General features: G+C 39.6%; 1 protein-coding gene and 1 pseudogene across 5 annotated transcripts in view; both read left to right on the forward strand.

Annotated features, from left to right (window-relative positions):
- TOX3 (TOX high mobility group box family member 3) overlaps positions 1-22,695 on the forward strand; it is a 106,391-nt gene extending 83,696 nt beyond the window's left edge. For 3 of the 5 annotated variants that reach the window (XM_010990076.3, XM_031458457.2, XM_031458456.2), the window contains exons 4-8: positions 9,235-9,504; positions 13,542-13,769; positions 15,353-15,433; positions 19,498-20,184; positions 20,462-22,695. In XM_010990076.3, coding sequence (XP_010988378.2) covers positions 9,235-9,504; positions 13,542-13,769; positions 15,353-15,433; positions 19,498-20,184; positions 20,462-20,515 — 1,320 coding nt within the window. In that variant the 3' untranslated portion in view covers positions 20,516-22,695. Of the gene's footprint in view, positions 1-9,234; positions 9,505-13,541; positions 13,770-15,352; positions 15,434-19,497 lie in introns of all 5 variants that reach the window. The other 2 variants (XM_031458459.2, XM_010990075.3) reach the window with 1 other exon arrangement.
- LOC105097538 (MFS-type transporter SLC18B1-like) overlaps positions 1-25,059 on the forward strand; it is a 489,125-nt pseudogene that overhangs the window by 415,591 nt on the left and 48,475 nt on the right.

Below are 25,059 nucleotides of genomic sequence, written 5' to 3' on the forward strand. Positions count from 1 at the left end.
AGAAGATATGCACACAGAGCAGAAAATAATCAGCTTTTAAAATATTCACAAAGCTCTTAAGTCATAATCCAGAAAGATATTATTTTTGATCAGAAAAATGGGAATACATCAAAATAATACTTCTAAAATTACCAAGCCTATTTTAGAGGTTTTTATTTTTCATACAGTCATTTAGAATGGCTCTAATTTTGAATTATTTTTGTTTTCACAGAATAACTTTCATGTCATTTTTATACTTTCCAAAATCTTACATTAAGAGAAATAGTAGACTTTCAATTAATACATTGTTTCAGCAATGTTGCTTAATGCGTTGCAGATAAAACAGTTATTTCATGGGTCATTAATGTGTTTAATGCGTGGAACGTTCTATTAAAACAAGCCCTTATTATTGTTATAGACATGTTCATTGCCATTGTCAATAGGGGTTGCAGAGCTGAATTCCACAGGGTGATTACCGCTTATCCAGTTGGGGGGACCAACAGTTTCTCATACAAACTGAATGATGACTTCAGTAATGTTTATTTTTGGTCAAGTTATGGTCAAAACCTATTTTTATTATAAGTTACCAATAGAAAAGGTACGACTTACATGAACAAAATAGCTCACTTTGAATGGAACGGGACCTAGCTGTTCAAAGTCCAAACTATAAAATAGAAACCCTATTGACTTTAGCAGATATTTACTGAGCACCTACTAAGTGCTATAGATTGCTCTTCATCATTGCAGACTGATCGTTTAGAAACCTGATTTCTTGATTAGTAGTGTCTCTTCCACGTAGTACAAAAATTCAGACTGATTACTGCTTCAGAGAGGCATATTGTCCAAAGTCAACTTTAATTTAGCTGTTACTACATCTGGACAATCATCTGCCAAAAATACCCAAACTGCAGACATTTTACGAGCTGCCTTTCTTGGTAGAGCAAATAGCCTTGTACAGTACAGAGCTTAAAATAAATACTCTTTATTCTTGGCCTATAAAGACCTACCGACCCCGAACATCTGAATGTTGTCTTTAAGGTTGAGTGAACCTTAGGATCATGTATTGAAGTAGGAGCATGTTCCAAACTTCAACTAAACCCAATTAACTCTTGTGAAGTGTGACAGGTGATTACTCGCTTGATTTATCACATTCCAGGAAAAGTGTTATTAAAAAGTTAGGCTATGATTTATTCCCCTGTTTCTTGTTTTTTTTTTACCACATATAATGCACAGTTATCTACTCTGCTGTATTGACAGGACTTCCCTGGGGTCAGGGACAGTAGAGACAACATTTTACATCACTCAGATTCCCAAGTGAAACTGGCCCGATGGCTCGGACAGCTTTTAGAGGAATGAGAGTTACTCTATGTGCCATTGCCTCACTTGTTTTTATTCACGGCCCTTGTTGCCCTTAGAAACAGTCTCCTTTGCTTGTTTCTGTCTCGTTTGCTATTAGCACCCTCAGACCTGGAACAGTGTCTGGATTGGAATACACTAGGCTCCCAATAAATGCTTTATTTGTCCAATATATAGATGAATGAAGGAAAGGACCATGAAGGAATATTTATTTGTTATGAAGAGCATACCTTGACTACTTAAAAATGGAGGGGAAGGGGTTTAAAGTGCAAACAGCTATAAAAATGGAATTCCTCTTTAAAATCTTAATTTAGGACTGAATAAAACAAACATGGAGTGGACTCCTTGGTAAAACAAAGAAGTTACAAGGGATATGAGACAATGCCATTGTTTTATAATAAACTCCTGAAAATTTTATTTTGCCAAGAAACTATTAATTAACTTTGGAGAAGGCTGTTTTTCACAAAACTTTCATGTGTAGGTATGTTTGATTACAGCCCTGAAAGTAGTTATTAAGTAAAAATTATCTATTTCAATGCAGATATTTTGATGAATACGAAGTTTATGGTATGTAGGTCTGTAATTATCATTGGTATGCTTTTGGCATAACTGTATTTGTTCCAGGTTCTATTGGGGTTAGGAATACCCTAGCTAGGCATAAGTATTGATTCATTGTTTACTTGGAAATAAAATTTGAACATTGCTTTTGGACATAACTAAATAATTGAGCATAAAATTACTCACCTGAATTTCCTATGTATAGTTCTTTGATATTTATTAATACAAAGCAATTTTTATTAATGATAATTGTTTAATTACTCCATTTCTCAAGAAATATTGATTGAAAAACCACATAGTGAAAATGTATTGAGTCACACTCTCTAATATATTTGGGTTATTTGCTTCTTAATTAGATGTTATCCTTCCTTAATGAAAATCTACCATTAGACTGTTACAAAGGATATTTATTTGTAAATATAGATGGAAGGTACATTAATAATAATAATAATAATAATAATAATAATAATATTTGAATATTATATTTTTTAAAGTCCTCTGTGATAAAATCAGCACAGATGGAAGTAAGCACTATTGTGTTGAGTAAAAATAGATAAACTAGAATAATGTGTGATATTTAAAATTTAAAAAAAAAACTGGAAAGCTTATATCTTATATTTGTAAAAGAAACAAAAACACAATATAGGCGGGTGAGTGATTAAGTGCCACCAAGCATGCCGCATAAAGACAAACGCTGGGCATGGAGGGAAGGGGAATTCGCTCTGAGGAGACTTCGTGGACGGACAGGCCCTCGCTCTGAGCCTGAAAGTGTGAGTGAAAAAGCTTGAATGTGTAGAGGAAGTAAGAGTTTTTTTGGCTAAGGAAGTAAGAGCAGACTATATCCATTCCCTCCCCATCCCCCAAACCCTGCGTATCTTACATGAGACGCAGACATGGCAATACAACATAGTGATTTACTCAGAAGGCACCTTTCCATTCTCTTTCCATCTTCATTAAGTCAAGGAGGAAGTCTCAGTTTGGGGCTAATAAGTCTCTTACACGTCTCTTTCATCCTTTTGAAGAAAGAGAAAGCAGAACTCTGGCCCAGACCCTGAGGCTGGTACCCCACATTTAGATGGACTATAATGGAATTATTTCCTTTACTTGGTATTTATCCGGCATCCCATTGATCACGAGTGATTCCAGTTTTTAATTTATGCCAGGGAGCTAAAGTTTCCTTTTTCACATAAATTTATTCAGATTTTTTAACCATTCACCCAAATGATTCATATTCAATAATAGACTGCATTTTCAGACAATTTAAGAAAAGGAGGGACCGCTACCTGAAATATCCATTCCTTGGTTTCCTGTTTTTAAAAAAAAAAACAAAAGACAAAGAGACTCTTTCATCAGGTAGAGGGAGAAGCAAGCCTCAGCTCAGCACACTTCTCCCACCAAGACACACACAAACCATCAAGGCATTGTTGAGCGGAGGCGTCGGCGATCGGACTTGTAGGCAAATAGAAAGCAGCGTGCTTCCTCTCAAGTCCATGGCCTGTCCATTCCAAATGACCTTCTCTGATGGCAAAAGTTAATCCTTGGGTACTCTTCAAACCATGCTTTGAGATGTTAGGTTATATGTTTATATTTATGTTATTTATAATTAAATCCAAGTTGTCCACAATTGATTTAGATGAGTTGCCCATGACGTATGATCAGTTAAAAGTTATTGGAATGAATAACCTCGCTAGATAGAGACCAAGCCTTTAAACTTTTAATGGCATCCTCCTACACTGTGATTAAAATCCAGACTTCCTGGGGCGGACTACACCCTCGTTAGTTTATGGCCATTCCTTGCCTCTCCAGCTTCATAGCCAGCCTGGCTTTTCTCCTGGCCAATAACACTCACCTTTCCTTATCCATGATGTGCTCCCTTATGTTGCGGGACTTTGTACGTGTTCTTATCTACATAGGATGCTCTTCCCTCTTTCCTGGCTTAGTTAGCTTCTACTCTTCCTTTCTACCTCAGCTCAGTGGGTCACCTCTTCAGGGAAGCATCCCCTGATGTCCCCACCTTGCATAGTCTGACCCAGCCCCATCTCTTCAATCCCATTGCATTTTGCTGTTCATCTTGCCTCCCCGGCTCCTACCTCTACTGCTCTCTTTCCATTTCTCAAGCATGCCAAGCTCTCTCCCTCCTCGGACTTTTCTCTGCCTGGAACATACTTTTCTCTGCCTGGAACATACTTTTCTCTGCCTGCCTCATTTCATGGTTGACTCCTCCCCATTCTTTAGGTATCAGCTCAAACGTCATCTCAGAGAGGCCTTTCCTGCTGACCTAATCAAATGTAGCCACTCTCCCCTGAATTTTTTTTTTTTGGTCTAGCCTATATATATCTATATCTATATCTATATATCTATATCTATATCTATCTATCTATATATATTTCACTATATCTATTATAGTTTGAGTCTTGTTTCTGCACAGACAGAATATAGTCTTCGGATACTTCCTCTTCCTCTCTCACAAGAAGATGATTTCCACTATATTTGTCTAATTAAGTCATTCTCCAATGAGGATAAGGGGAGATTTTGCCCCTCAGGGGACATTTGCCAATGTCTGGAGACTTTTGGTTGTCACAGCCTGGTGGGGGAGGGGAGGCTACTGGCACCAGGTGGGTAGAGACCAGAGGTGCTGTTAAGCATTTACATACTCAAGGTGCATTTGTAAGCAAAGAATGTGATGCACTCCCCCAACAAAGAATTATCCAGACCACAATGTCAATACTGCTGAGGTTGAGAAACTCTTACCTAATATCATCAGTTAGAGGAAAGAGTGAGATCAGAAGAGAGAATGAGTTGTTCCCAAATGATGAACAATTTAGGAAATGGTACAAGTGAACTCTCTACATAAAATGGAATCGGGAAAGGAGTCGAAAGAGCTACCAGCATTCAGTCCTTAACGTTGGATGTGACAATAGCAATCTCATATGACCTACTGGTTGCTTTGCTTTTCAGTGATCATTGGTAAATCTTTCAAGACTTAATTTTAGTAAGTGAAACCTAATGACTTATAAAAATGCATTAAATTTCTTAGGGCTGTATCTACACTTAGAAGTTTCTTTCTCATATCATTGCTGGCAGGAAAAATTATGAGCTGTTTTCGAGGAGTATGTATCAATCATTCTTGCCTATACTTTGTCATAGTAAATTCATTAGTCCATCTAAATTTTGTTTAATTAGAGTCATATTTAAAAGAATCACATGGCAGTTTCTAGTTTTTAAAGATATGAGCATTGATATATTGGCTTCTCTGGCCTGGCACATAGTAAGTGCTCAATAAATGCTTTTCAACTGAGCTGACATCTTTCTCTTTTTAAGTGGGAATCCAAAGTTCAAAGAAATGTCTTTTGAAGGTTACTGTTTTGTTTTGTTTCAAGGGGAGGTTATTAAGATTTACTTATTTACTTATTCATGTATTTATTTTTAATGAAGGTACTGAGAATTGAACCCAGGCCCTCATGCATGCTAAGCATGCACTCTGCCACTGAGCTATATATACTTTGCCCCCGAAGTTTACTTTTTTTAGTAGAAAATGATTGGAGCTATTAAGGATCACCAGGTTCCCCTAAGGAAGTTGTTCATAATCAGTGGCCCTAAAGGAACTCTAAAGAGATACTTTCTCCATTAATCTTCTGACACTGTAATCTTCACACATAGAAAGTTATCAGATGACTGTAGACCATGGTAAATGCTAGCACATTCTGATGCATAGATTATGTGGTTTAGAGGTTACTTGAAAATCTTTTAGAGGTCTTTGGTGTACTGTCCTGTGGGGGATAAGAAAGGTGGGGTCAGCATCGTTTGGATCTGAAGACCACGTAGGTGCTCTGAGTTTTGGCAAGGCCTCGGCCCACCACCAGCGTTCTTCAGAAGTGGTTTCTGCGCTGTCCCCACTGCAGAGAGAGCCAATTTCTAAAAGTTTTTTAATTTAATTAAATAATTAATTAATTAATTTTTAGTGAAACGTTGTGAGGAATCTCAATTTATAAAACAAATGAAAATGGAGTTGCTTTGCTTATAACAGGGGATGGTGGTGGCCGAGAGCTCAGAGCCCCATTCATCTCTCTCTGTGTCAGTCCATGCTTCCACCTTGGGGGCCCCGGGCTCCCTAGCGCATTTTTTCTTCATCAAGCAATACCACCTAGCCCCGGGCTTAGGGGATCACTCCCATCTAAGAATGGGTATAATAGTGTCTAATTCAGAAAGTTATTTAGAGGATTGAATTGGAAAACATATGTTAAGCTTAGCATAAATCCTGGCACAGAGTGAACATATATATCATAAAGGTTCCTTTGTCCTACAGTGACCCTTGGCTGTCTGTCACCAGGAGCTCTCAGGCAACCAGGTCCATAATAAAGGCATCCATTGCGGGTGAAATTCAGGAGGTGCTGATAAAGCCAAGAAAACTAACTTCTTGGCCGTGAGATTGATCTGAAACACTGTAGGTCTGGGATGAGTCAGCCGAGTATCCACACGTGATGTTCACGGGCCTTGGAGTAAAGAGAGCGAAGCAACTCGGTTAATGAGAAAGCTGTGTAAATCATCATCGAATTTCATGGCCATGCCAGTTAACTGATTTATTACTATACAGTCAGAATTCAGATACTCTGGAGTTGCCTGGGGATATTTTAAGAAGTCCGAAAGGACTTCTTAAAAGCATTCTGAAAGACGTATTTGGAGACTAAAATTAAGAATAAAATAGCTTAATTCCCAGTAGTTGGCAGGCATGGGAGTGATGCAAGCAAGCCATGGTGGAATCTTCATAGAACATGGAGGTGTGGACAGTCAGCCCAAATTTTTCTAAGAGAAATAGCTGAATGTGTGACAGAATGCTCACGAAAAGCAATTAGGACAGACTGATAACGTAAAAGCCACGTTTGTGATACAAGTCTGTAGCAGAACACCAGCCAGTAGAATATAATGTTTTAGGAGCAGTGGAAAAGAATATTGTCAGTGAGACAAGGAAGAGTGGGGTTGTTCTGATACGTGTGACACATTTCCCCAGGATTCGACAGGAATCTGATAACTCAGAAATTATTACAAAATGGAAAATTGATATATTTAATATTAAACCCTAGGAATTAACTACAGACCAGTTTAACTACTTGTATCTCTTCTTTTTAGTTTTTCCTAACTAAAGTGTTTTCATTTTTGTTTATTTTGTGTTGTTGTAAATGGAAAAAGTTAAGATGCTCCCCTCCTTACCCCACCAATCCAACCCCGTATAATGTAACCATTGTTTACATATTTTTTTAAACAAAAAGGGACTGTACTCTATAACTGTGTTGCAACTTACTTTTTCACTTACGATATCTTGCGTATCACTATAGATTGGTGGTTCTCAACTGGGAGCAGTTTTGCCCTTCGGGGGGCAATGTCCGGAGACGTTTTTTGATTGTCATGACTGAAGAGGGGAGGGAGGTTGCTACTGGCATCTAGTAGGTAGGGGCCAGGGTTACTGTGAACATCCTGCAATACAAAGGACAGCTCCGATGGCAAAGAACTATCTGTTCCCAAATGTCAATATAGCTGAAATTGAAAAACTCTGTTCTAGGTCAGTACACATAAATCTAATGCATTGTTTTAAAAAGCTTCATAATATTTTGTCGTATGGTAGATCATAATTTATTCAACTAGTCTCCTATTGATAGCTATGGCTTCTTATTTAGTGGTGTGATCATATTTAATATTAAGAAACCAAATGCTCCAAATTATAATTAATTTGTTTCTTTAAAGAGCAAAAAGAAGCCTTATCAGAAAGACTCAAAAGAGGAACAGTTAAGAATTCATAGGCTTGTGTATAAAATTAGATTCTGGGTCACTGTGAGTCAGGAGAATTTGGTTTCCATAAAATCACAGACTCACTCTAAATTGACAAGTCTGACAGCAAGTCATTTGAAAAGCATGTCTTCATTTTTTGATTCTCTGGAATTAAAAAGGAGATGAAGAAGAAGAAAAAGAAGAAGAAGAGGCAACAGCAACAACTCGAAAGCCCTTTATATGACTGCCAAAAACAAAGAAGGCTACTTTTGAAGTGACGGCAGTGGTTTTCAGAGAAGCTAATTCTGATTATCTCTACCTCCTCCTTATACACATTTAAAAAAATTCATTAGTGCATTAAATCAGGGTGGGTTGAACAGAAGAAAGCAAAGCAGGTTTAAGAAGAAAAAAGGGATATCCAATTCTAAAGACATGGAATGACTTCCAGATGCTGATGACAATGTAATTCAGAATTGGGATGACCCTCTGGTTAACCACAGAGGGTTTTACAGAGAGGGTGCCCTGAGGCAAACAGATGTTTGCTCTGTGCTTCTCTGGCCCATCCTCTCTCTATGTCCTATGCCTTCCTGGGAGGATGAAATAGAGAACTGATTCTCCCCTTCTCACAGAGCTGGGGGAAGGGTAGGAACCAGAACTGTGAGCGAGGGATGGCAGACCAGTTGGTGAGCCTCCACCCTTTTCTTTGTCATCACTGTCCTCAGTAAGAAGCAGAGTTGGACATTTGTCTTCCCTTGGCCGATAGTCTTTTATTCCATTTAGTTAAGTCATCCTGTGATAGCTCTGCAGAGCAATAGACTGGGACAGATAATTTGGGCTTTGTGCTTTTGGCCTTTTCACTTTCTGGCACGCGTCCTTATAGTTAATAAATTAGTAGAGACCGTTACCCTGGGATAAGTCAGATCGCTCAAAATTGCAACAACTCAGATCTGTCTCAGGAACTGCTAGCACTATAAATTAGTTGATATTTTAATTGAGGTATAATTGACATATAATATTGTGTTAGTTTCAGGTATACAATATAATGATTCGCTATTTGGATATATTGTGAAATTATCACCTCAGTGAGTCTAGTTAACATTAGTCATCATACAGTTACCAAAAAAAATATTTTTCCTGTGATGAGGACTTTTAAGATCTACTCTCTTAGCAGCTTTCAAATATGCAAATGGTATTTATTTATTTATCATTTATTGAAGTATAGTTGATTTACAATGTTTCAGGTAGGCAGCAAAGTGATTCAGTTATACCTAAATATAGCTATTCTTTTCTGTATTCTTTTCCATTATAAGTTATTACAAGATATTGGATATAGTTCCCTGTGCTACACAATAGGTCCTCGTGGTTTATCTGTTTTATATATAGCAGTGTGTATCTGTTAATCCCCAATTATTAACTGTAGCCACCATGCTGTGTATTACATCCCCATGACGTATTGATTTTATCACTGGAAGTTGATACCTCTTGACCCCCTTGACCCATTTCATTCCCAGCCCCCGTGAGTGCACTGATGTTTGGGAAAACTAAAAGAGCGTCCCCCCATCGCTGTCGCCCCTCTAGGATCAGAGCCACACTCAAGTGTCACAATACCGTCAGGACCCCTCCCTGATCATGAGGTCCATCGTCCACATGACAGATGCCGCTCGCTCTGGGATCATGCCTCCTGCCCAGCTCACCACCATCAACCAGTCTCAGCTCAGCGCCCAGCTGGGGTTGAATTTGGGAGGTGCGAGCATGCCCCACACGTCTCCTTCACCTCCAGCGAGCAAATCGGCAACCCCCTCCCCTTCCAGCTCCATCAATGAAGAGGATGCGGATGAATCCAACAGAGTAAGTTAACTGCCTTTAGAATATAACCTACACTTTGGGATCACCCATGCTTACATCTTTGAATTTCATCGTCACGGTATTACCTCCTTTTTCTTCCTGGATTGAAATAGCGTTTAAATTTATGACAGTTTGATTTTTTTTCCCTTCACTCTTTTATATTTATTTCTTATCTTTGGAAAATGTATTAAACTGGAAGTTGGGAGATCTGGCTGCTCCTACTAGGAGTAAGGTATTGAGCAAGCCACTTACAGGCATAATTTTCCTAATCGGCAAAGAGGAAGGCTTGCACTGGACTTTTCAGAAGTTCTCAGCTGCTCTGATTCTTAGATGATGTCCATGCGGGCGTGTTTCACCTAGTTAGTCAGCAAACCTGCAGCCACATGTGACAGTCTTGCACCTCTGATGATGCTTATTGCTTAGCAAGTTTCTTTCACCTTGCATCTTTGCTTTTGTCGGGGAAATTATATATTATTCAAATAGACATTATTCAAAGTAAAACCTTAGTTTCAGGCTTTTCTGAAGGCCTCGAAAAGTATTCTATTTCATTCAAATTACTTATTCTAGGTGCACAATTCCTCATTCCTCATTCATCAATTATGCGTCGTACACCTACTCTGTGCTTAGCATTTTACCTGGTTCAGGTGATACAAAGATTTACAAGAGAATTACTGCCCCTGGGACTTCCCCTTGGGAACATGTGGCAGTGTTTAAAGCTAGTGCCAGATGTGATTAGTGGTATAATTGATGTATCTGGTGTGCTGAGCCCATCATCGATTCTGCTTAGGAGAGTGATTTGAGGAAGACTTTACTGAGAAGGTGATGTTTGAATTAGGTCTAAGAGGATACATAAAAGTTTGTGATGCAGAAGAGAGAGGTCAGCATTCTGGGAGAGGGAGCAAGTGGAAGTACATGCCTGTTTATGGGTATCGCGAACAGTGTGACATGGGGAAGGAAAGAAACAGGAATTGAAGAAAGGAGTGGCTGAAAGGTGGGAACATTTCCCCTGCTGGTAGTTGAGAGCTGATGAGTTATTTGCATAGAGGAATGGCATAAGCAAATTTATGCTTCAGAAATATAACTTGAGCTGTGTATAGAATGTGTTCCAAAGAGAGAGACCAGAGAGAAGATCCTTTTATGAAGTGTTCCCTTTTATTTTTAACGAAGAAAGGAATGAACAGGAGGTACCAGATTAGTAAGATATTCAAGAAAGAGAATCACTCGTTAAGGTTTGCTGATCCCCTGGAATTTGGAGGAGTAGAAGATACACCAGGTTTTAGTTTGGGAGCCAGAAGGGATACGGGTAATGAGAAGATAACCCGGAAGGGAGGATTGTTTTTTGTTTGTTTGTTTGTTTTTCCCCATAGGGAGGATGAGAGTTGGACATGGTAGGGGCTGGATTTGAGATGCTTCCATCTGAGTCTAGAACTCAGTCCGTTGGAGATGAAACTATAGATTTGCGGGCCCTCAGCACATCAACATGAAGACATAGAAGTGACCAGGATTTCTCAGAGTGTGTAAGGAGCAAGCCAAGGCCAGAACCTCGAGCATCACTTATTTTGACCTTGAGCATCATTATTTTTAAATAGAAATGGAAGAAGAGGAGCTAGGGAGGTTTGTGAGTGATAAAAAGAGGAGAAATGTTGCAGGGATTTTCAGCAGGAACGTTTGGTCCACCCCGTGATGTGAGCACCCCACTGCACACAAGGTGGGGAAGTGTGCTGCCAGTCTCTGCTCACACTCACAAGGGCAGTGGGGTGAAGTGGGAAATAATAAAGAAACTTAAGGGATGTGTATGAGATATAGCTGACTATTACACAATTCAAGTGGATTCCTTTCACTTCACTCAAATTCCCACTGATCGTAATACTTACCTCTGTATCAATCTGAAATTGTCCCGTCTGATGAGAACCTTTTATGTGACTCCTAGCTTGTTCCATTTTAAGCCAGGGTCTAGGTTTTGTGTAAAGACAAGGAATCCAGTTTATCAGCGGCTTAGCTGAAAAAGGAAGATTAACATTAGTGTTGATTATGTCTTTGGGGTAAAGCTATTTCACCGTTTTTCGCAGCCCTTTGAGTCAGCTATGCGGAAGTTTCTTTCGGAGAATTAATTCTGAGCTTTTATTTAAACTGTGAAATTCCTCATTTCGGGTTTATTCGTAAAAGGTAATGACGATTAGGTCAGGTCGTGGTTATCCAAGAAAGACGTCAGAGGCTGTCAACATTTGAATGTTGTTTTGCAAAGAATGAAATTAAACTCCTCTTCTTTGGAAAAAGCTGTACTGGAAATTACTTTCATCTTGCCATTGGTCGGAGTATTGTTGATGCAAACAGTGCCAAATTCTCTTCCAAGAAAAGAATAGAGTTGTTTTACTCAATAAGAAAAATCTGTGTCTATATATTTTTTCTTGTGGCTAAAGTAATATTTTTTCACTGAAGGAAAACTTGGCTCCAATTGAAGCTCTAACCGAAAGACATCTGACTCCCTTGCAAGTTCAGATTCATTAACTAGAATTTAACAAGTCTCGCTTAGTCTGAGGATTTAGAAAAAAAGGCTATGAGGTCTACAGAATTTTATTGGATTAAATTGTGTAAGTTATAAAAGACGGCATTTAGGAGGAGAGACGAGATCTAGCTTAACACCTACTGAGGTCTGTAAACTACTTGTATAAAGTATGAGTGTGATTATCACTCAAATAATGAAAACAGTAGGCCCACCAAGAAGGAGGCTGCCAGTTTCCTAACACCAGGAGGGTTCAGAGCTCTCAGAATTACTTATCAGTTTCCTCGCTAAGAATTCCAGTAATTGGGTTAAGTTCCAAATGACCCTTCTTCAGCAAGTAATGATGTTCTTGGAAAATTTGAATTAAGATTCAAGACTCAAGGCCATTAAAAGCCAATCTGTTAGTAACTTGAATCTATCTCTGTTGATCTTGCCTAAGGCTGGCTTTTAAAACAGATTTTGTCAAACACTGCAGCGTTCTTGATGAAGTTAACTGCAGAATTGTCTTCAACAGAGTCATGTTATAATCTAAGGGGGATAAAACAAGGTTAATCAATCATTTCCCCTGCTTTTCTGTTGAGTATGTTTTTGATTGTTGAAATTAGATGCTGGTAGCAGGTGAATATTGGAGCTCAGTGGTATATAAATTTGGGGAACTGTACCCATGTTATTTCTATGGTTTTGATTTCGGACAGCGTGTGATTTTCAGAGAGTGTGAACCTCTGTATGTCAGTATTCTTGTGGGCAGGGTTACTATATGTAATAATAAATGTCTTCTTATTAGTCTTTTTTTAGCCTTGGTGATTTTAAGTATCTACTGTTGCTGCTGTTTGACAGGTTTTTAATTTTATGAAGAGTATCAATTTCCTTTCTAGTTCTAGTTAGAATTTTGACATTTGTACATTTCCTGTTATCCTATTCTTTAGAAAGTTTTCATTGTTTTAAGAAATAAAGATGACCTTTCCTTTATTGTGAAACCTAGGGATTATAGCAGATTTCCATTTGCATTTCCGGAGACCATCAGCAAAGTAACATGTGGTAAAGTTAAAAAAAAAAAAAAAAAGCCTCAAAAAAATCAATTCAGACTGATCATACATATGGTATGTGTCTACAGCAAGGGACCTCATTTAAAATATCTGAATATGATCAACATCCTGAATATTATTTAAGTTTACTTCTAAAAACCTCTGAAAATGTAAAATATTTTGTTTATAGGTACGTATGTAGCATGGCATATAGAGAGCGAGCATTGCCTGGTACAGAGTGTTCTGTTTTTCATTACTCATAATTGCTATTTAGAGCATATGTTGCGAATGTATTGAGGATACTTCTGGGTCTCATTAATCAATGTTCTAAATGCTAATGTCTGCTGTCCAGTTAACTCTAAGCAAGTTTGCCCCTCCCCCGCTTTTGGGGGTGATTCATCTGTGCATGATGTTTAACAAAACCTTAAAAGAACAATTGTAAGCCTGAGTAAGTCTTTCTGCATTCTCGGCCAGTACATTCTAGGCAGTGAATTTTCTTCCTGCTTTTACAGGCCATTGGAGAGAAAAGAGCTGCTCCAGATTCTGGCAAGAAGCCCAAGACTCCAAAGAAAAAGAAAAAGAAAGACCCCAATGAGCCACAGAAGCCAGTGTCAGCATATGCCCTGTTTTTCAGAGACACACAGGCTGCAATTAAAGGTCAAAACCCCAATGCCACCTTTGGAGAGGTCTCAAAAATCGTAGCGTCTATGTGGGACAGCCTGGGAGAGGAACAAAAGCAGGTGAGGCCAAGATCCGTGGCAGCCGTGTTGTGAAACGTCATACCAGAATATTCCTTACCCTTTTCCTGAGTGATTGCTTCTTGATATGATTGCTTCTCATGAAAGCCTGTCTAAGCGATGGCATTAAAAAACCCAAACATAGGAGTCCAAACCACTCTCCAGTTATATGGCTTTCTCAGTTCCCTGAAGGGTGCGTGTTCAGAGCCCATTCAGAAGAGAGTTGGAGGAGATCCAGGCAGTATCCTGCAAGCATCAACTTTTGATGATCATCTTTTCATTTGAAATAATGTGGAATTTTTTCCCCCTTGGTTCAAAAAGGGCACTACAAAGGAATTAGGTCCATCTTGCTTGCCTTTCTTTGATCATCTTTCTGAACCCTTGTGCTATCCTGGTGGGTCTCCAAACTTTGAAGCTGTCTCTGCGTGTCTCATTATTGTCCTTGGGCATTTGAAATTTTATTCCAAGTTCATTTGAAAGCTCAGCAGTATGAGAGGTATTGAGAGATTAGCCATGCTGGTGGGAGATACTTTCTTAAGGTCTAGCCTCCCATCTCTCCCCAGGCAAGTCCTCCACACCAATGGAGAGAAGAATGACTTCCTCGGGGCTCAGTCCTCCCCTGGCTCCTTGCGTGAAACTCCAGTGACTATTCAGAGGAGTGAACTATACACATCCTCAGAATAATAGACCCCTGCTAGTAATAAACCAGAATAATTGTTTCAGGAACTAAGAGTGAAAAACCCTTGGTTTTCTTTCCTTTTCTTTCTTTCTTTTTTTTTTTTTTTTTAAACAAATCATGGATTCATTCCTACTCACTGCTTACCTTGGGATGGGGCAGCTCTAGAATTTGCCTGTTTTTTTGCAGTGAGCTTCATGCTATATGCAGCAGACTGATTTTTCTACCCCAGGAATGTAATCCCAAAGCTGCATCTAACTTTTAAATTCTGGAGGAAAAGAGAATTGCACTTTGGTATAACAGCCAGCCATCAGACCGCTGTTAAGAAAAGGAAGCCCACATCATGTTCAATATATTGGGATTTGTTTATGTAGCCCACTGGTCTCACTAATGGGTAATCTTTCATCTTTTACTATTTCTGGCTTGTTTTCCTCCAAAAGAAAACCCAGGTTGAAAGGCCTCTGTCTTGTCTGTCTTCTCACACTCTCTCTATTGTTGGTTTTTTCATCCTCTGATTTGGTACAGTTTAGCCATGTGTGTGAGAGAAAGAAGACACTGATGGAGAAACTCGTTAACTTTCTATCGTTTAAACCATTTGCCGCAAATTTCATTCTTGTTGCCTTATTTACAGCCTGAGCATGAGGTCCTCAGCCGTTACTCTTAAGAAATCTGTGCTGCAACCTGAAATCTTTCTCTCGTTCACCATAGTTAACATCAAAGTTGTGCTCCAGCGAGGGTGGCGGGGTGCTGTTTTGTTTTAATATCTGTGTGTGTATGTTTCCGTTTAAAAGTCAAAGCCGCGGAGACCAACTTTATAAGTGAGTTCTGTTGCAACCTAATTTGCACAGCAGTTATTTTATGGCTGCGAATTTGTATGCTAAAGGTGGTGCTAATTGTGGTCTTTTCATAGGTATATAAAAGGAAAACGGAAGCTGCCAAAAAAGAGTACCTGAAGGCCCTGGCCGCATACAGGGCCAGCCTCGTTTCTAAGGTAAATCCAGACCGGGGCTGCCAGTCTCTGAGAGAATCACAATCTTGAAACAGCCTTGGAGCATTGAAAACAGAAATGCAACTCCTCTTAGAGTTGATTAAAAAAAAAAAACCACACACATCTTGGACAACTCAGAAACGTATTTGTTCTCAGTAGAGATCACCAGAATGATGGCATGAAAAATAAGAGTTAATTTAAGCTGCAGAATCTAAATTGTTTCCAAAAGATCCACTGATCTCTATGTATGTATGTTGAAGCTATTTAGACAATTTTTTTTTAGTATATGTATACTTTATTTCTAAGTGGAGGTACTGGGGATTGAACACAGGACCTCATGCATGCTAAGCATGTGCTCTACCACTGAGTTATAACCACCCCCCACTTAGGCAAATCTTAAACAGCCTCTTGTTCTTTCTTCTTTTTGGGGACTGACATCTGTGGTAATGTCCTCTATTGAAACTGGGAGGTATGGCTGGCATTTTTGGATATCGGATCATAAATTCTCAATGGTTACATTATTGTAATAGGGGATGTTGCATTTTCTGACCAAACTGTTCCACATCCTATAAATAAATAAACCTCATGATTATTTAAGATAAAATTATGCTCCAAGTACTTTTAAAAAAAGACATGTATACATGTTTTATACATGGAGTATACAATGGACTCTGATGTGTTATAAAATGCACCAGTATCCCAAAGCAAATGTCTTTCTGGATTATTATTACCTTGATCCAGAAGGAGCATGAGCTATTACCTTCTATTTTAACATTTAATTGACTTTGTCCTTAGCCTCCCTAGAATTTAGAGAGGCTTTGGGGAGGATAATTTGAGCTCATGTTCTTGCTCTTGCTGTATCTCCTCTGGCAAGCAGAGATTCCGTTTCATTGTCAGTGTTTTTTGCCTTAAAGTACCACATAGGGCCTCCAGGCATGGTCAGTGTTGCTGGCAAAGCCATTTTTAAAAGGTTTATCCTTTTTTCTCTTCTGCACCTGAGTTGTTTCTTCCTTATATTAAGATCTATCATTGGCATGTGTTCAGAAGCAGATCCAGAGAGGTCCTCCTATCTTTGACAGCTCTTAGGACACTTCCCACTTCTTGAGAAAGAAAACATTCATCAGGTCAATAGCAAAGCCTTTTTCTGAGACTCTGGAAGACACACACTGAGAGATACACCCATTCTGGATGCAGATTTGCACGTTGGTAGCAAACAACTGAAGGTGTGGGCCACAGATGTTAAGAACTGAGATGTATGTGATGGCTAATTAGACAAGTGACATGAATAGAGTAGCAGTGTGCATGTACTTTTTAAGTGGACCATTTATTCATTCATTTACCCAGAAGCAGGTATGGGTGATCTTCATGCATTAGAGCATGAATAATTGACCATACATGGATTTAAGCCAAGAGCCAGTAACTCAAAAGGCATTCTAGAAAGAGCATCCAGGACTGGGCTCATTGGGTCTGTGACTGATTTAGAAGGGATTGTTTAAACATTTTACATCAGGTACTAAAATCCGGATTCAAAAACGTTTCCAAGTGGAATTCACTGACTCCAAAAAACCAATAGGATGGAATTTAAAAAAAAAAACAAAACTAACATATTGTTTGTTTGAGGGGTTTTGTTTTTGTTTATTCATTAGGTAAGTGCAGTTGAGAGCACTCTAAATTTATAGTCAGAGACGTGGCAGACAGCTAAAATAGTCCTTGAGGTATGACTTTAGAATAATTTCAGCCTGAACCCAGTGTGAAATGGCTGCTAATCTGGTGATCTCACAGGAATCAGCACCTAATCCTACAGCTTGATGATGAGACCATCTCTGAAGTTCTCTCTTTTTTTTTTTTTTTTTGGTCCCCGTAATTTAAGGGGGAATGATGACTAATTGAAGTCCCCTCCAGAGGGTTGCCTCCACACCTGAGAGTCAAACCATATTCAAATAATCAAAAGAATCATGAAAGTGAGGATTTGGGGGCATGTGATTTGGGTCCTCAGATGTAAGCACCATCATGTAAGGGGAGCCTAAGTTTGGTCTCTGTACCCTGGATAGAAGCAGTTGTCCAAGGAGTGAGATTACAGGGAGGAAGATTTCAGCCTCAACGTTAGAATAGTAAACAGGGCTGCATCACATGTCCATTTAACTTATGTCTCTCCATCCGGAGCCTAGGACTCCCTGCCTTAAGATGTGACTCTACTATCACTTCCAATCTTCACAACAAAATTAATAGAAGCTTAATATTAAGCCCCAAGGGAGTAGACCTGGCAGGCAAGTGGGACCTCTTCACAGGGAACCAGCCTTTTCCATTCTCCACTCGGGGGCATCTTAAAGGCACAGTGGTGTCATCGGCCAGGTGTCTATACATAGACTTCCTTTGTAGTTTCATCCTTAAGATTGGCTTGGTGATTTTTAAATATTCGAGTACATAAAAATAATGTTCATATTTATGTGTAGAAAACTGTGTATTCTACTTAGTGGGTGATTTAATGGTAACCATGAGTATTTGCAGGTTTCTTCTTACCCAAGACTTTAGAACATGACCCTCCAGTAACATGCAGCCCCCTTGGGCTTTTGTACAAAAAAGGGACAGAGAACCGTCCAGTGATGGATGGAGCTTTTCACTGGTAAGGTGCTCAAACCGAAACCATCAGCGATGGCTTTTTCTACTTTGTGTGACTCTTCTTGTAAAGTCACTCCTCAGATTTCTTCTAATGGTAGATTTTATAAATGCGAGTAATAAAAATGGAGACGTACACATTCAAAATCATTAAAGAGAGTGGATGGCAGCTTGATGCCTCCAAAGTTCCCCCATAACCTCCCTCCAAAAACTCTAATTTTCTGAAGAATAAGAGGAAAAAATTGTCTTTAAGAGGACCCATTCCAATCACTGTTGCATTAGTAAAATAATTTATTTTGTGGAGGTAATTATGTGTTTTTAGCACAAAATGTATTAGGCAGTTTCTCCCCATGTTGTGCCCCAGGCCGTTTATCTTGTAACAGATTATTCAGTCACACAAATGTTGAACATTCTCCCCTTACCTATGACTCCTTTGATACATTCTGGAAATCTCTGAAAATCTTTGGTAAACTAAAACTAAAGTTGTAAAGTACTTCAATTTAGTGTCTCTAAAGAATTCAGTTATGTTTTTCTTATATTCAAATGAGCACTGTTATAAATAATCTTGCAAATACCAGGCTTTGAAATTTTCTAGTCAGAGTCATTTTCTGGTAGTAGTAATTGTTAATTAATCAAAATAGCTAACATTTATGAAATGCTTTCCGTGGGCCAGGTGCTGCTCTAAATGCTTAACAAATATGAGTTAATTTAATTCTCACAGCCTCTACACAAGCTATAAAACCCCATTTTATAGATACGGAAAGCAAGGAACAGATGGATGAATTAACTTGCCCAAAGTCACAAAGTTGTTGAGTATCAGAGCTAGACTTGAACTCAGGCAGTCTATACCCTATTGTCTTTCAAACTGATTCTTGGTGGTGAGGTTAGTTTAGACTTAAATGCTGAAGAACTGTTACTCTTAAATATGTGTATCAGTTATCTTTTGCTACAGTAGCACCGTGTAACAACCAGCCTCAAAACCCAATAACTCAAAAAGATAACATTCATCTCAGAGAGTGCCAGTAAACCAGCTGGGTCTTCAGAGCTAGGCCAAGGTTGGCAGGATCAGCCAGTCTTGCTCACCTGTGTGCAGTCAGCATGGGGGGTTGGCACTGGACTCATACACATAAATGGCAATTGGCTGGCTGGCAGTGAACTGGCTCTTGAGTGGGGTAACTGGGCCACATGTCTGTCATCAGGTCATGGCAGGTGCTGAGAGAGACAGACAGACAGACAGACTTTGAGAACTCACTTCCATCACATTATGTTGACCAGAGCAAAGGCACCAATTGGGCCAGCCTAGATTCAAAGGGTGGGGAGTTTGCCTCTGGGGGGAGCTACAAAGTCACGTGACAAAGTGCTTGGGTTCAGGGAAGCATAAATAATGGTGGCCATTTTTGTCATCAATTTACAAGACTTAAAAATACTCAAATCTTCTCCCCCAAATTCAGGCTGCCGCTGAATCAGCAGAAGCCCAGACCATTCGTTCTGTTCAGCAAACCCTGGCGTCCACCAATCTGACACCCTCCCTCCTTCTCAGCCCCCCGCTGTCTCAACATGGAACAGTGTCGGCACCACCTCAGACTCTCCAGCAATCGCTCCCCAGATCAATCGCTCCCAAACCCTTAACCATGAGACTCCCCATGAACCAGATTGTCACGTCGGTCACCATTGCAGCCAACATGCCATCGAACATTGGGGCTCCGCTGATCAGCTCCATGGTTGGCTCAGCATCCTCCACCCAGGTGAGCTCTTCGGTCCAGACCCAGCAGCATCAGATGCAGCAGCAGCAGCAGCAGCAGCACCAGATGCAACAGATGCAGCAGCAGCAGCTCCAGCAGCACCAGATGCATCAGCAGCTCCAGCAGCAGATGCAGCAGCAGCATTTTCAGCACCACATGCAGCAGCACCTGCAGCAGCAGCTCAGCCAGCAGCAGCTGCAACAGCAGCTGCAGCAGCACCTCCAGCTGCAGCAGCTGCAGCACATGCAGCATCAGTCCCAGCCTTCTCCGCGGCAGCCTTCCCCGGTCACCTCCCAGATGACGTCCCCCGGCCCCGCCATTGGGAGCCCCCAGCCAGCCTCTCAACAGCACCAGTCGCAAATACAGTCTCAGACGCAGACTCAAGTGTTATCGCAGGTCAGTATTTTCTGAAGATGCACGCGGCAGGCGGGTTTGCGCATCTTGGGGGAGAGTGGCGTCATCGGAGGGTAAACCACATGTGGCTGAAACTCGGAAGTCGGTGTTGGTTATGCAGAAATGTGTAACAGACCACGCGGTCCTCTCAAGTGTCTATTAGATAGGCAATAAGAACTACAGTGTAGCTGAAAATCATCTTCTAGCGGACTCTAAATCACTTTGTTTTTAAACAAGAAAAGCTGTGCTCTTTTATGTGATGCCTTTTTTATTTATTCAGGCTGTACCTACAATATGTGAATCAAACCGTTTAATGAATCCTGGGACATACTGATGACTGTAATAAACTGGCCTCTTTGAGTCATAGCAAATGGCCTTATTTCTCCAGAAGTGAATAAACCACACTTCCAGGCGACTGGAACGTCCGAAGCCCTAAAAATAAAAAGCACAGTCGTAACTACCTGAAATATGAAGAACCAGTTTCATACAAACATTTGTATGACGTCAATCGTTGATGGCATTTTTTTGTCATGAAAAAAAAAATGTAAATCACAGACTTTTGCCAAAGCTCTTATTTTTTTTTTCCTTAAATCTCTCCAGAAAAAAAAAAAATGCAAGTGATTAGATTCAATTATTGACTCATTTTTCACTTTTTACCCATGACTTCTCCAAATCAAACCACAGTATATGTTGGAATAGTACCTATGACCACTGTTAGCCCATTATACTCATGCCAATTAGAAGACAAGAATGTGAATATTATATTCTGTGTTTTGAGTGACAAGTTTCGAAAATTAAAAACACTGTATTTTTAAAAGGGAAATGCACTTAAATGAAAACAGTTATTACAAAAGTTAAGATTTAAAAAAAAAAAGCAAGAGTTTTTATTATGATGTAATACCGGTAGAATATTTAAAAGGCACACCACATCGGAATAATCAATGTAAATATTTTCTTTCAAAGTTGTAAGTTTTCATATCATGTGTTGTAAAGTTTTCATAAACGAGGCTTTAACGTAAACACTGGTGACACGAACCATTCATTGCTACGTTGCTTCTTGTGTTTTTATGCTGTTTTATACTTTTTTATGAGTTATGATAGCAGCAATTAAGTTGTTTGTATTTTGCTTAACTAAAACAAAAATGCTTTTATCTTGCTATAGAATAAACACATTTCAGTAAAAACCGTGGACTGTATTTTGATGCAACAACCAGGAAACTGTTCACTTTTCAAATAAAATGATATGTTAAATTTCACTTTCGGTTCTTTGAATATGTAGAAGGTGAGGAAATATGTCCACATACCAACTTGTGTTGGAACCCCAGCATCGGTTTCCATTTTTAGTTGGAAATAAGAGATGCAGAGCTAAGCATTTGGATTGCATGGTCCCAAATCAGGGCCTGTGAAAAAGAAAAGAAGCCATCAGAAATACTTTTATAATTATAATTTTGTTAAGATGCAAGGGAAAGGTAAGTGTAGAGGAAAAAGCAATCATCTCTTTGGGGCTAGAACCAACTGGCATTGTGTTGTTACCGCTATTAAAACGGATGGCGAATGCTAATTCTTAAGCCAAAATAATTATTTCGGTGCCCATTTCTTCCCCCCTTTTCTTGCTCTGTAGTGGCTCCTCTTTGAGAACAGTGTGACCACTATCCCCAGTTGTCTTGCATGATTAATTACAGCATCTGTCCTGTCAGAAGCTATAATGAAGAGGTCTTGATAAAAATTGCAAATTACCACTGGCAACAGTCTTAAACTGCTTATGATAAAATGAAAATTAAAAACAGCAAGTGTCAACCCTGACCAGAATCCTAATCTGGAAAAAAATGAGGGTGTGAGTAGGGGCAGCCATAGCTACTGTGTGCAAGACATTAAAAAAAAAAATAATGGAATATGGATTCCTCAAAGTTGTTGTTGTATTTCAAAGAATATTTACTGTACGTTGTGGGCTATGAATAATGAATTCAGCTTTCAATATTTCATAATCCTCTCGTACTCTGTGTTATGTACAAATATTGAACAGCAAGAGCTTCTAATTATAAATTTATAGATTTCTTGCTGTAGAAAAATTTGTGTCTAAATTGAAGCTTTTCATAAGATGTATTAGTTGACAGGTATCAGTGTTCAAACAGTCCAAGAATGGTGCCTAATCACATCTACAAAGGGGCAACTATATTCCACAAAGAACTGATTCCACGTCAGACCCATCAGAAGCAGAGCTGATGGCAAAAGATTTTTCTGTGAATTGAAACTAACATTACATAACAATAAGAACCATTTTATACTCTGTTGTGAAACCTTTAGACAAATGTCTTCCAAATTAATTGCTAAACTACATGTGACAGTAATTGTGTATTAGTTCTGTAATTGTCATTTTGAAAACCCATGAAGTATTGCTTGGAAAAAAAAAATGTCACTAGTGATAAGACTTAATTGCAAATGAAGTCTGTTTTCAACTGGTTTGCAGTTAGAAGCAGGTGTTGTATCATCTATTAAATGATTTTATAAATCTTGGGTTTTATCACATTTGATTAAATGCTGCTAAGCACACTGATGGTCAATTTCAAGGAAAAGAATTGCTTGATGACTAACGGTTTAAAAAAATTAATCACCAGGCAGAACTATATCTTTAAAATGTCGAAAAGGCTTGAATCGTGAAAAGAATTCCCCAGCCTTGTTACCAAATCATTTTTCTCAGGATCTGCTAAAGCGTATTATGCATCAACTTGTATTTCCCTTTATCCGTGGGACTGGTTCCTAGTTCTGAGACATACGTTAAGTACTTGGTGTACTTTTTTGGTTATAGGTCAGAAATAAAGCAGAGTGGTGAAAAATAGGCATGAGAAATGTGGTATCTGATTAGTGAGACATCTAAACAGCCTAAATGCTTTCCCTGCTAAATGGTCCACAGATATTAACGAGGCTCCCCCACGCCCCCTCCCCCATCTCGCACACCTTCTCTCTCCCCCTGCCGTGGGCACAGTATTTTATTACTCTGGCTAAACAGACTCTCGTTTTTGCATTAACCAGTACTGCCTTGCGATGAAAGAACATAAGGAGTTTTCATTTTTAGCTGACACGGGGTCATTAGTTCCCGACTCAAAGAACAAAAGCTTAAATGCCTTCGTGCAGCATAATTTCTGCAATCTATTCCCACCTGATGGAGGTTTGAAGGCTTTCGAGACAGATGGATTACTATCTCAAGTTTAAGTAGAAGTCCTCCGCTGTGTCCATTCAGCGGGCTGCAGACATCTGAATGGTTTCGTTCCCATTTCTCACCCCGTGGAGCATTTTTCAGCACTGGACTTCAATCTAACCTTTCCTTTCCCCCCCTTCTCCCCACCCCTTTTGTTTGGCTTTTGTTTTGCAACAGCTGTTATTATCGTTTTTGGTCAGCTGTGATTGCTGGAGGCAAAATAGGACCAGATGGTGTTTTGCTATGCATGAATGGCGAGTTAGAGGAGTTGGGATTGAATAGGCCAAGTCTGAATGGTGTCTCCGCACCACCTGCCTGCCTGAGCTGTGGCACACACATCACAGGAGCATGATCCGCCTCAGACCTACTAGAATCGGATGGGAAAGTGGGGAGCTGGGGTGGATTTTCCCCATATTTATTGATCTTCCATGCACTAATGGAATAATGCAGTGTACAGTCAATTTGAGTTAATTGGATATGACAGAGCATGGGCGTGTAATCTATCACTCTAGAATTCTGGTTTGCTTTACAGGTTTCATTGCTCCCTCAAATACACACACACACACACACACACACACACACACACACACAGAATAATAGCAAAAATTAGTGGGCTAAGTAGGCACAAAATTGTTTAAAATGTCTCTAAAATAGAATTAAGAGTCTAAAGTGAGGATTGGAAAGGGGAAGATTCTTCAAAATGATATTTGTGTCTGTTAATAATACAAGGCAAAGAAAAGCTATGTTTCTGATACTCGTGGAGAGCCTTTATACCTGTAGGTTACCCATCAAATATTTCACACGTAGAAGAAATGCGCCTTGCTAGGAAACTCACACAGATACACGACCAGATTAGAATTCTCTTAGAAAATATGAACTGTAGAAGTCGTTCTCCTCATCCTCTCAAAGACAGTTAGCTTTGCTGACTGTCTGAAGTAACCCTGAGATGTGCTTTTCCTGAATCTGAAAGCTGGTGAATGAGTTTAACCCACATCAGTTGTGATCCTACAGGTGTGTGGGTCACGTGTGCCGGGGTGTCACCGAGGAAAGCTTAACCACCCAGGAAACATGGAGTGAGATATGCAGACAGACAGCTCCATTTGCCTGAGGCCCTAATTACTTAAATTTACTTCTGCTACATGCAAAACATGATGATAGGTCCCAAAGGAGATGCAAAAATAAACAGGGCCTTCTGTTTGTATATGTTTGAAATTTTCCATAATAAAAGTTTAAAAAAAATAAAATAGAAGCCATTCTTCACTTCGGGAGCTTTTATTTTTCTCTTGTGGTGAGGGAGAGCACCAAGAAACCTGGAGCACATGTAGATTTTGTGTGTGTGTGTGTGTGCTTGATAATCTGAGAAAAATGCAATTTATTTAGAAAGGGAAGAGATTGCAACTGGTTAGGGTATTCGGGAAAGCTGCATGGGATTACTGGCATCTAAGACGTGCCCTGTGGGACTTCACTGGGCTGAGATGGCCGTCCTCGCCCAGCAGAAGAAGGAGGTGGCTTCTCCGGGCAAGGAGGAGCAGGAAAAAGCCACTTGGGTTGAAAGCACAGGCACCAGCAAAATAGCAGTAGAGAATAGAGCAAATTGGACCCACGGTGCTCTGGGGGAGGTGAGCGGGAGAAAGTGCTAGAAGGGACGTTTGGGGTTAGGTTTGTCGAAGTCCTTGTATGCC

The sequence above is a fragment of the Camelus dromedarius genome, chromosome 9 (assembly GCF_036321535.1).
Source record: "Camelus dromedarius isolate mCamDro1 chromosome 9, mCamDro1.pat, whole genome shotgun sequence".
Lineage (NCBI taxonomy): Eukaryota > Metazoa > Chordata > Mammalia > Artiodactyla > Camelidae > Camelus > Camelus dromedarius.